Source organism: Pungitius pungitius, chromosome 5 (assembly GCF_949316345.1).
Source record: "Pungitius pungitius chromosome 5, fPunPun2.1, whole genome shotgun sequence".
NCBI classification, from domain to species: domain Eukaryota; kingdom Metazoa; phylum Chordata; class Actinopteri; order Perciformes; family Gasterosteidae; genus Pungitius; species Pungitius pungitius.
This window is the reverse complement of record NC_084904.1, coordinates 7,198,692-7,211,314: the sequence shown is the minus strand read 5'-3', so window position 1 is coordinate 7,211,314 and position 12,623 is coordinate 7,198,692. Positions and strand designations below refer to the sequence as shown.

General features: G+C 42.9%; 1 protein-coding gene across 1 annotated transcript; it reads left to right on the top strand.

The window, feature by feature from the left end:
* Positions 1-440: 440 nt before the first annotated feature.
* dhx37 (DEAH (Asp-Glu-Ala-His) box polypeptide 37) lies at positions 441-12,403 on the top strand. Its single transcript, XM_037483332.2, has 26 exons — positions 441-758; positions 875-1,044; positions 1,717-1,829; positions 1,934-2,297; positions 2,389-2,537; positions 2,632-2,724; positions 2,844-2,940; positions 3,160-3,273; positions 3,384-3,600; positions 3,875-3,973; positions 4,059-4,129; positions 4,210-4,345; positions 4,440-4,516; positions 7,821-8,053; positions 8,144-8,255; positions 8,348-8,454; positions 8,679-8,867; positions 9,108-9,232; positions 9,516-9,632; positions 9,882-10,054; positions 10,124-10,238; positions 10,693-10,830; positions 10,912-11,006; positions 11,716-11,789; positions 11,889-11,986; positions 12,087-12,403. The coding sequence occupies exons 1-26, from the start codon at positions 656-658 to the stop codon at positions 12,161-12,163; spliced, it is 3,456 nt and encodes a 1,151-aa protein (XP_037339229.2). The 5' UTR covers positions 441-655; the 3' UTR covers positions 12,164-12,403.
* Positions 12,404-12,623: the final 220 nt, after the last annotated feature.

Genomic DNA, 12,623 nt, shown 5'->3' with positions numbered 1-12,623 from the left:
CGCAGACACATCTGTTGCTGTCGGGTAAATACAAACACGCACGCGTAAGGAAACCAGTAGGTGTAAAAACCAGTAGGGTTGTAACACCGGCAACGCGGACGAATATATAGCCTTTATATATATATATATATATATATCTCTGTTGGACTATTCCTACCATTTTAATGCTGTATGGCTGATAAATACAAATATTCACCACCCCGTGTTGCTTTATTTGTAAATGAGAGTGATTAAAATAATCTTCACTGTAGACTGAAAGATAAATGTTCATTATTAAGTACCTCAATAATCCCTAAGAGTTCCCTTGCATGTAACGATAACGCATGTTAGGCGGATAAAGTTTTGTATTTTAATATTTGTATTATCATCAAACAACACGAAGTTAATAACGCAAAACAGCTATACTGTGTTCGCAGCGGAACCTTTATGCTGAGATTATGTTTTAGCGGCGGACGTTTTATGCCGATGGACTGTCGTCTGTTTACACGTGCAGAGCTGGTCTGTTGCACGTGACTTTTTAAAAATTACTCATGCCATTGTCCGAGCTGTTTAAATCACTAGTTATCTTATGTTTCGTATCGTTTAACATTGCGAGTTGTCAGGTGGTGGTGTTCTATAACGTTAAATCGTCTGTATTAACATACAGTAGTTTAAAATGGGAAGACTAAGGAGGAAATATAACTGGAAGGGAAGGCAGCAAAGTGACGCCCAACAACCAGCAGAGGAAGAGAAGACAAACGTTGTTGTGGAAATTCAAGGTAAGAATTCACATGTGACATCTACGAATTTGTGATTTATTAATTCGTTTTGTTAGTTTGTTTTTATTGTCCCTAAATTGTGTTGTCCGATTGGGTTTGTAACATATGTTACACAGATGGGGCCAGGCTTAAAGGTGTAGACCTCAGCAACGCTTTGGTCCTCCCAGCCAACAAAGCTAAGAAGAAGAAGGCCTCAGTAACCCCTGTTTCCTCCAAAAAGCCCCTCACTAGAAAGAAGAAGAAAGAGCTGCAAAAGGTCCTGGAGCGCAAGGAGAAGAAGGCTCAGGTGAGACAGGCTCACCCCCTGAAAAAGGAACCTACCACTGACCACTTTTCACACTCCGCGTCACTCTTCCAACTGAGCACTATGCTGTCTAAGACCATAGAAAAGACTAAATAAAAATGTTTCCTGTTAAAACCATTTTATTCTAATAATTTCATGAGTATGAGTGTTTAATAATCCTTTAGATCGTGAAAATAATAGGGCATGTTCGCGCTAACTCTTTTGAGCGCTCTTTAGCAGATTTTTTGAGCTCTTTATAAACCCATCCTAGATGCTGACTTGCCCAAGGGAATTTTCTACAAACCACATTTTTCTTTGAGCTAATGCTTTTATCCAAAGTGACTTACAATACTTAACATTAAACTTTGGTTTCTTTTAATATGCTTCATAGCAAGTGCTGTAGTCTTTGGGTCATTGACTTTATTACAGACTGGAAAGAGATGAGGAGGAGAAAAGAGAAACTACGATAGAAAGCCTATATTTCATGTTACCTTCTGAACATGTTCATAGGATGTCCATTCCTTGTCACAAGATTGAACCAATTTCGGCCTACCCAGTTACTCAAAGTAACTCGCACTGCATACGATGATTAGGTACACTGGGGGAGAAATGTGATACATTTAGTAACTTTAGATATCACAATCCACAAACCTGTGTTTCTGCTTTCTTGTCCAGAGAGCAGACATTCTGATCAAACTAGCCGAGGTGCAGGTTTCAGAATCTGAACTGAAGATGCTGTACACCACGTCTAAACTGGGAACGGGAGATAAACTTTACCAGACCAAACAGTAAGTTCACAAATGCAACTTTTAAGCTAAGAAAATCCAAAAGGTTTTTTTTTGTTTTGTTAGAAGCTAGCAATAAGGTCATAACATTTTTGTGGTAACTTTAGGTTGCCAGATGAAGTAAACAATAGAGACTGTGGACCAAAGATCAGCAGTCTCAGTGGGGCAAACAGAAAAAGAAAATGGGAAGTAGAAGAAGAAGAGGAGGAGGAGGAGGAAGACAAAGAGGGGGAGGAAGACAAAGAGGAAGAAGAGGAGGATGAAAGCAGCAATCTTGACGAGGAGGAGCACGAAGAAGTGAACAAAACCACAGAGGGGACCACCCCTGCTCGTCAGGACGTAAAGGGAGAACAACCCGCACCGGAACAAAATACACAGATTGAAAAGACATCCGATATTGAGAATGTGGATAACAAGACGTTGCCACAGCCGACTGTCTTCATTCCTGTCGACCGATCACCAAAAATTCAGGTGTGTGAAATCATCAGGGGTGTTGGTGGTTTCTTTTTCTGTTTTCTGTTTGTCAGCGTGCTTGAATTGTGTGTTCAACCCGCTGCTGCAGGAGGCTCGTCTGAAGCTCCCAGTGCTGGCGGACGAGCAGGTCATCATGGAGGCAGTGAGAGAAAACCCCTGCATCGTAATATGTGGAGAGACGGGAAGTGGAAAGACCACTCAAGTTCCTCAGTTCCTGTATGAAGCCGGCTACGCCAGGTAGGCCGATGTTTACCTGGAATGAAAAGGCACGCACATGTGGTGTGTGATATTATGTCGTGACTGTCGTCTCCTTGCTCCTGGGTTGCTGCAGCGAAAGCGGAATAATCGGTATCACAGAGCCAAGAAGGGTGGCTGCTGTCAGCATGTCCTACAGAGTGGCCAAAGAGATGAATCTGTCCACACGGTAACAGACTCTGAATAAAACAGATTATTTCTTTATATTTGCAGGATGTAATGAAAGTTTTGATGATAACAGAAACATTTATTAAATGTAGCGTTGCCTGTTTGTGGGTCCGTGTTTAGGGTGGTGTCCTACCAGATTCGGTACGAGGGAAATGTGACCAGTGATACAAAGATCAAGTTCATGACAGATGGTGTTCTACTAAAGGAGATTCAGAAGGTATTGTAATTTATATTCATAAACATGACAGGCTTTGGCTCACTAGTGTATTGGATGCAATTTTGACAATGAAATGAGGTGCTGGAGTAACATTTAGATGCAATAAATGAATTTAATAATAATCACACATTCTGTAAGCCACAATACGGTAGTTTTTGTTTTTGTCTTCTAATTACTTAGAAGTTACTTTGTTTCATTCAGTGTCTCTTTGTCTTACAGGATTTCCTGCTCCAAAGATACAGTGTAATAATCATAGACGAGGCTCATGAAAGGAGTGTTTACACAGACATCCTCATCGGCCTGTTGTCCCGTATCGTCCCACTCAGAAACAAGGTGAGAGGCTGTTTTGTGTGTTTGCTGAGTGTTGAAAGCCTGTTCAGATGGCATACTTCACCTGACCGCATCTCATCTTCCCTTCTCTGGTTGGTCCCACCTCTCTGCAGAAAGGTGTGCCCATGAAGTTGCTGGTCATGTCTGCTACTCTTCGCGTGGAGGACTTCACGGACAACGCCAAGCTCTTCCGGACCCCGCCGCCTGTTATTAAGGTGGATGCTCGGCAGTACCCGGTCACAATTCATTTCAACAAACGCACTCCGATGGACGATTATGTCGGAGAAACTTTCCACAAAACCTGCAAGATCCACCGGATGCTGCCTCCAGGTGCAAATAAAACATATGACCGATATCTGTTTTAGTTCTAACATGACCTGAAGGATGGGCTCTTTTTTTTTAGGAAGGAAATTAGAATTTGAACATACAGCATCAATAGCTGTGTGTTTATGATATTGTGGTGGGATACCTGAAGGATTTAACGTTGTAAGATTATATTGAACAGTGTAGTTTCTAAATGTGAACTGTAAGTAAGCAGGAGGAGAGTTCAACTTCTCACTTACACACACTGTAATCACCCTAAAGCCTCATCTCTGTCCTCCAGGTGGAATCCTTGTGTTTCTGACCGGTCAGGCGGAGGTTCACAATCTGTGCAGAAAACTGAGAAATGCTTTTCCCTTAAGGAAGGGTAACATAACGACTGGTGAGTCCAACACACACCTGCTGCCCCCCTGTAAAAACTTTACATTATGTACATCTCTGAGTACATTCCATGTTTTTGTGTTTAGGAGAGAATGAGGAAGCAGAGAATCCAGAGGCAATGAGGAGGTTTAAGAAAGCCGAACGGAAGAAGGCAGTGGTAAGTCTATTTTTAGAAATATATTTCTTTTTTGTCACTCCCACTGTGCATATTTTAAGTGTGTTGTCTCTCCCTTGAAGTCTCTGCCCCAAATTGACCTGGACAACTACTCTGCCCTCCCGCTGGACGAAGGGGACGAGGACAGAGAGGCGGGGATCGGGGACGAGGATGACGATGGTTCAGACCTGGACATTGGACAAGATCCCGCCAGTGGAGGCAAGCTGCTCTAAATAAATCCTTCTTCAAATTACGCTGAACGTGTTTCAGCCGATTGCTTCTACTAATCCTGCTCTTCATTTTGTTTCTGCAGAGGAGAAGGCCGACCCATCTATTCCTCTCTACGTTCTCCCTCTTTACTCTCTATTGGCTCCAGAGCAGCAGGCCAAGGTGAGATTAAATTTGTATATTATGTTGGAGCATTGAACCAATCCATGACAAGAAGTTGTGTTTCTTTTGGGTATTGTGTCCTGGATAGAGATTAAGATTTGGACTTTCCCAGAAATGGCACTCATGGACATCCACAAAAATGTTTGTTCCAGCATTTGGGGTAGAATTAGGCAATGTCTCTACACTTCTGAACCTCCACACCTCTAGGCAGGATGGAAAAGTGTAGTCTTAAGGAACGCACAATTGCCACAAATACAAGGTTCATCTTATCTTTAAAATAAGAAATCAACATATCAACTAAATTCAACTTATCTTTGAGACACGTGTGATAAATGCTTCAGTTAGATGATGACTACCAAATTTAACCTTTTAAATTGGGATGATTCAAAATAGTTTTCTGTTATTCTAATGTTAAATTGTTTTGCACTAACCAGAGGACCTTTGGGCCAAACATTTTAAGTAAAAAGGGGCCCGTTAAATATGAACACTGTCTTGGATTAACTAATTGATGTCATTCTAGGCTAGATTTGTATTCAATGACTAAATAAAATAAAAGTTTACCAAGCAAAAGCCTGATGGTGATCATCACATTTATGTATTATCTGTATGTAAACCTGCATAAAAAACACAACCTAACAATTCATGGCGACGACCGACTGCTGAACTGGAATACTTCGTTAAATATTGATTTGTACAGCAGAACTTTATTGGAGTAAATACAAAACACGTCGTACTAAAACACACACAAATACATAGAACTATACACAATTGACCCTGTACTACTTGTTACAGCCTACTTGCGCAAAGTCTGCAACTTCTGTCAGCGCAACAGTTTTTGCAGGGCTTGCTAAAGGATTCTAATGCCGTATTATAAGGGAAGGCCTCAAGAGATGGTCCATTGATGGAGATCCTAAGGCAAGCTGCCAGGTGTTCTCCTTGAAGTTGGTTCCTAACAGTCTGTTTTCACCTGAAGATTACATTACATGTCATTTAGCTGACGCTTTTATCCAAAGCGACTTACAATAAGTGCATTTCAACCGTAGAGATACAAACTCAGAAGAACAAGTAACAAGAAAGTTTCAAAACATGTTATAGATAAGTGCCATTATAGGTACAATTTAAGTGCTATGATTTGTTAGTGTTTTAGTCAAGGTATAGTCTAAAGAGGTGTGTCCGAGTTTTTGGAGGAAGATGTAGAGGCTCTCTGCAGTCCTGATGCCATCAGAGAGCTCATTCCACCATCTGGGAGCCAGGACAGCGAAGAGTCTCGATCTCACAGAGGGCTTTTCTCTCAGAGAGGGAAGAACAAGCAGCTTGGCAGAAGCAGAACGGAGTGTGCGGGTTGGGATGTAGGGTTTCACCATGTCCTGGATGTAGACTGGACCCGATCCAATCACAGCATGGTATGTGAGAACCAATGTTTTGAAATGGATGCAGGCAGCCACTGGTAACCAGTGAAGAGAACGGAGGTGTGGTGTGGGAGAAATTCGGAAGGTTGAAGACCAGTCGAGCTACTGCAATCTGGATGAGCTGCAGTGGTCGAATGGCGGCAGCAGGGAGACCTGCCAGGAGAGAGTTACAGTAGTCAAGGAGGGAGATGACAAGAGCCTGAATCAGTACCTGCGCCGCCTTCTGACTGAGAAGGCCTCGTATTCTCCTGATGTTGTAGAGCGTGTATCTACAGGATCGTGTCGTCGCTGTGATGTTGGCAGTCAGGGAGAGTTGGGAGTCAAGTGTCACACCGAGGTTCCTGGCATTCTAAATGGGCGTTAACACGGAGTCCACTGAGACAAGTCAATCAGCTCTGCAGAGATCCGTGCCGCCACCCGAGTGTCCAAGTGAGGGAAGGAGAGAATTAGTTGGACGTCGTTGGTATAGCTGTGGTAGGAGAAACCATGCGAGCGAATGACGGAGCCGAGAGAGTTGGTGTAGATAGAGAAGAGGAGGAGACCCAGGACGGAGCCCTGAGGAACTCCAGTAGTAAGAGGACAAGGTTCCGACACAGATCCTCTCCAAGTTACCCGATAGGTGCGACCATCAAGGTAGGATGAGAGAGCGCGGAACCTGTGACACCAAGTTCCTGAAGGGAGGAGATAAGGATCTGGTGGTTTACTGTGTCAAATGCTGCAGAAAGGTCCAGAAGGATTGAGGGTGGGTTTCTTCAGGAGTGGGTTAACTCTTGCCTCCTTCAGAGAGTTGGTAAAACAGACCGATAACAGAGCATTGTTAATGAGACAGATGAGGATGGAAGGTCAGGAGCGATAGATTGTAGAATATGGAATGGGGTCGAGAGGGGAGGTGGTGGGACGGGCAGAGTGTACTAAGGTAAGAACTTTGTTAGGAGACAGGGGTATGAAAAAGGGAAGCGTGCGGGATAGAGGTGAAGTCGGTGGGAAACCGGTGGAAGAAGTGTGTTAGAGAAAGAGGAGCGTATGTCAGCTATGTTTTTGGTAAAGATGAAGCAAAATACTAATTATTATCAATACAAAATAAACCTTGGGAACATTAGGAATTTCAACGTATTGCTATTACCCTGTTCATTGTTGGCCGTTTGGAGGATAATCAGAGCAATGCTTCTTATAGTACTTACAGGGCAGGGAAAGGAAATGCAGCTGATCGACTACAGTGCATGATTTAAATAGTGGTAAAAAATATACACACATCAAACGCAATGTGTGGTGGCCGGTGTTGAATGTCTATGTGTAGGAAACACTGGGATCTCAACGCTAATTGGCTTTCGCAAGACAGCGTCGGGCAAATTTTTCACCCAAAGATGAAATATAAGTGCAAATTAAAAGTGTTTCGCAGCCCTCTAGGTGGCGCTTGCGGCCCAATCAATCAATCCAATTGGGGGCCGCGGCCCTATGGCTAAGAATCACTGATGGAGCATAGATTATACATAATTTAATATATATATAGAGCATACATTTCTTTATTTTTCAACATAGGTAACAATCCCGGGCAATGTATATATTGCATTTTTTTTAATTAAAAAAAAAATGAAATTACCAAAGAAATCCAGCTTTAACTCACTAACTGTGGATGTGTTTGGAATGGAATCTATCTTTGGTGATTAATGCGCAACAATTAACAGTTCTGAAGATAAAAAAAAAACAAGTCGTTAAATTTGGTAATCTAAATGGTTATCATTTTGAAATCAGTCTAATTCTTACAGATTTGAGGTTTAGGCAAACCTTTAGCCGTTTCCGCCATTTGTCCAACGCCCGGGGTGTCCACATGATGCACACCAAGCAATAAACCGGCCACTAGACGTCTGCAGTGAAATCTTGTGACTCGCATGCAGGTGTTCAGGCCTCCTCCACCTGGGACTCGTTTGTGTGTGGTAGCTACAAACGTAGCCGAGACCTCCCTCACCATTCCCGGCATCAAGTACGTGGTCGACTGTGGACGAGTCAAGAAGCGCTTCTACGACCGAGTGACTGGAGTGTCGTGTTTCAAGGTCACGTGGACGTCACAGGCCTCAGCCAATCAGAGGGCGGGTAGAGCAGGACGAACGGAGCCGGGACACTGCTACAGGTCAGGACTTTGACACTGTCCCCTGTTGATCACATCTTCTCTTGAGGATTTGCAAATGTTTGTCTCCATTTTTGCGTGGTGTTTCTGCAGGTTGTACTCATCTGCAGTGTTTGGAGACTTCACTTTGTTCTCAGAGGCAGAGATCACTCGCAGGCCTGTGGAGGACCTGGTTTTACAGATGAAAGACCTCAACATAGACAAGGTCGGTAGAAACTCAACGACTCAAACTCCCTAGCAGGCCGTGAAATACTGCGTCTTCTCATGAAAACGACTTTATTTCTTTGAACTGTGCAGGTGGTCAACTTTCCTTTCCCCACGTCTCCGTCTCCCGAAGCTCTCGTTGCCGCAGAGCAGTTGTTAGTCTCGTTGGGAGCTCTGAAAGAGCCCCCTCGCGCGGGAAGGTAACTGTTGATGCATTTCCCTATTTTCAACTACATTATAATTGTCTGGGTAGTGTTGTGGAATATTTTTGAGCTAACAAACCATTTATATATGTATGCCTGCGTTTTTTCAAAATGTTCACTGTGTTTTAGTTTTAATCCATTGTGGTAAGATAGATTGAGGTACTTATGATTTAGTTTCACACCCCCACAAGTGTTAAAACTGGGCGTTTTTTTCATTTCAGTGTGAAAGAGATGGAGCGAGCAAGGCTGTGCTGTCCCATCAGCCCCCTGGGCAGAGCAATGGCTTCATTCCCTGTGGCACCGCGTTATGCTAAAATGTTGGCTCTTGGTAAGCAGCAGGATTGTCTGCCTTACGTCATCGCTGTGGTAGCAGCCATGACAGTCCGAGAGATCTTCGAGGACCTGGACAGGTGAGGACACACAATTGCTCTAAAGATATCTGTCTATAGATTAACATGTTTGAGACTACCATAGAGGCTCCTTGGGTCTTGCTTTAATAGATTGAACTAAATCTGAAACATACAAATGTGAGTTTGGCTGGTTACTCAATCACACTGCATGCTTCTTATTGTTTGGACTCCTAATCAGAAATCCGCTTTATTTGCCATGTATGCACATTTGTGTTTGTTAAACGTTTTTTATGTTCTCAGACCTGCAGGTAGTGAAGATGAGAGCTCCAAGCTCACCCAGCATCGAGCTCGGCTGAACCAAGTGAGAAGGCTGTGGGCTCGGCAAGGAGCACCTCTGCTGCTGGGAGACCTCATGGTCATGCTGGGTACGCTTTCTTTTCTTCTTGGTTAGGGTGAGACTTATTAAACATTGATTTAGGAGATCTAATTCAGACCGTGTCCAGTGTGTTTGTGGATCCCCAAATATCTAGCAATCCATTTTCTTAGTTTAGTTTTCACCCCTGATTGTATGATGCAATAGCACAAAATATCTGCACTTTACACTCAAAACATTTTGGAGTGAGATTAAAACAAAATGATTGTATGAAATGTTTTATATGAAGTACATTAATGTGGTTGTACTACAGTTATGTATATATGTGACAACAGGTGCTGTTGGTGCTTGTGAATTTGCTGGTTGTACTCCCAAGTTTTGCGAAGACAACGGCCTGAGGTATAAAGCTATGGTGGAGATCAGGAGGCTGAGAGGACAACTTACCAACGCAGGTACGCAAACACACAGAAAACTGGAGTTATGGATGTATCTCCAGCTCTATGAATCCTGAGTGACCACCAGAAGCTGTGCTTAACACTGGATAGCCTCTGTCTAGCAGCCCCGCAGGTTGTCCTTTATATCAACAAATGAAGGATAAATGACGTCTGGCCCTCGGTTCTGGGGCCGAGTTTGCTGCTTTTCTTTTTTCTGTATTTGGTTTTACAAAATTAAATTAATTATTGCATTCTCTGTTATCCCAGTGAATGCAGTTTGTCCAGAGGTGGGACTATTTGTGAATCCCAAGATGGCTCCGCCGACCGAGCATCAGGTGATCTGCCTGCGGCAGATTGTGCTTGCCGGACTGGGAGACCATCTAGCAAGGCGCGTACAGACAGAAGATACACTGGACCCCAAATGGAAGAATGGATACAAGGCACGTTATAGTCGCGATTAAAGAACGGTATAGACTGATCATTGTCTGATCTTGAGCTTTTGTTCACAGACTACTCTGCTGGACGACGTGGTGTTCATTCATCCCAGCTCGGCCCTGTTCAGAACCATGCCAGAGTTCATAGTCTACCAGGAAATCATGGAGACCACCAAGATGTACATGAGAGGTAAATGAGCTTTGATCAACAGCCGGGTGTTGTCACTGGGGTGCTTGATTTGAACATTGAATTTTCTGTGAGGATCCTAACAAATGCTTTTCAGATGTGCAGTAGAAAGTTAAAGGTGAATTGAGTCACTAAGATTGGATGTCAGACTGTAAAACCCCTGTTAAACACAAAGCAAAGCAAATGTTCTCATTGCTTCACAGGACTGCGTAAAAGACAGCTTACAAGTTTTCCATAATTTCACAACTTGTAACAGACTTCCATACTGCATATTATTGATCAAGGGACAATCATTTGCAAATTTTCATGTTGTGTGTACCTTCTGAAGATTTTCTCAAAAATGCACACTTTCTGAACAGCCAAGTTTCAGGATAACAAAGTTTGTCTTATTGTATCGTCTATAGTTGCTTGCAGGTGGTTTCAGCTAGTGAAATTCCCTCCCCTCTGTGTCCATCAGGCGTGTCAGCAGTGGAAGCTGAGTGGATCCCCAAGCTCTTGCCCCAGTATTGTCATTCGGGTTCCCCTCTGGATTCGCCTTCGCCGTGGTTCTGTACATCCACCGGCACCATCAGATGTCTCCGCCCAAGCACCTTCTGTAGGTTTCTCCACAGCTGAGCAGCGTTCTGGTCTTTTGTGCGTCTCTGCTTATGCCTGTGTGATTGTGTTTCTATTGCAGTTCGTGTTGCGTGGCCGCTGCCGGCGGTGGAGATGGAATATCCAGACGACATCACCCGTTACAAACTGTTTGCAAGATTTTTGCTTGAGGGACAGGTACTGCTCCAGGTTTTATTATCTCTGTTTGGTCTTCACTAAATTTGCAGATAGGCATTAAAGATTGAACCTAAACACTGTCCAGTTCTGATCACTGCTAGAAACGTTCCTCTTAGTGAAATATTAAGGCTGTCAACATTAACACGTTAATCTACCCGATTTAATGTGGCCGAGATTAATATTTTAACGCAACTAACTGTTTTTCCGGTGTCCCGGAAGTAAACAAAGTTGACCCGGGAAATGAAACTGCCGATGGCAGCAGTTGGTTAGACCGAGCAAGACTGTAGTTGAAGATGGAGAGAGCATTTTGCATTGGAAGTAAAACAAAGCAGAGAACTGCAAAGGAATTCCTCCATGTGTCAAACCGAAGAGGGATGATTGGCAACGGAACACTTGCACTGCTAAGCTTGCTCCCAGGTTACTTACATCTATATTTCAATATATCCGATTAATCTGTTAATTTTTTTTTTATCTATGGAAAGCCCTATAAAATATACAGCGTTAAAAACAAACAAATGTTAAAAAATACTCTTTATTCCATGAAACTCTTTCAAAGGGTCTATCTTGAGTAAATGTAATACATGTATGATCTTTAGATGTATTGGATGTAATGTAATATTGTCCCTTTTCCCTCCTTGGTACAATTATATTCTGCTGTAGCTGAGCAAACCTCACAAGGACTGCAATCTTTGCTTTGTCTGGTCCTCAGGTTTGTCCCAAGCTAATGAAACACTGCAGCCATCTTCTGTCAAACCCCTCCATCATGTTGAAAACGTGGGCAAAGTAAGTCTGTTCTATCTTCCCTGAGGCGACTCTCAAACTACAAATGAACTTCTGTTAAGGATGAGCCTTTGTCTTAATGCTGCGTCTCTGCTGCTTTAGGCTGCAGCCGAGGACGGAGGCTTTGCTCGAAGTCCTGGTGTCAAAGAGGGTTGCCAGCCGAGATGCTCTCCTCTCTGTCTGGAAAACGGAAGATAAATGTGAGGATTCCATTAGATTCGTATGGCTCTCTGCTCTAATTTGACTTGCCGTCTTGACATTTTCATCTTGTTATATTGTTTTTTTTTTCTCCTCCTACAGTTCTGTTGTCTGCATACTGTCAATGGTTACCTGAAGCCTTGCATCAAGAAGTAGCCAAAAGTTGGCCCCCGATATGAAGACGCACATCTAAAAAGAAGGCACAAAATTCCATCAACAAAAATTTGTTAAAACCTTCCTGATCATCAGAGGACATCTTCAGATGTTTTAAATGTTCTCTCAATGTTGCAGCGACAATTCCACAACACTGCCTTCTCTCTGTTTTGTATTTGATACTCTGTATAATGACTTTTAGGTTGTTATCAGTGTGCTGCTGTCAGTTTAAGATTTGGTCTTTGTAAGATTCATTAAAAACTGTTATGCATTAACTAAGGATCTGGTGTGTTGTATTCATGTTGCCATGTTGGTAAACACACTGCCCTGGCCAAAAAAAGTCGCCACATGGATTTAACTAAGCAAATGGGTATTCGGAATCAGGGATCAGTATGAGCCTCCTATTGGATAATTACTGCATGGGTGATTATCTTTCAGCTAAATAAATAACTTGTTGCCAAGTTATGGCAGTTAAACAACCATGTT

Bases quoted from the DNA above. Each gene is read 5' to 3' on its own strand.
- dhx37 (XM_037483332.2), top strand. From the start codon at position 656: ATGGGAAGACTAAGGAGGAAATATAACTGGAAGGGAAGGCAGCAAAGT. The intron at 4,517-7,820 runs GTGAGATTAAAT...ACTCGCATGCAG, and splicing joins CTCCAGAGCAGCAGGCCAAG to GTGTTCAGGCCTCCTCCACC. The intron at 11,007-11,715 runs GTACTGCTCCAG...TCTGGTCCTCAG, and splicing joins GATTTTTGCTTGAGGGACAG to GTTTGTCCCAAGCTAATGAA.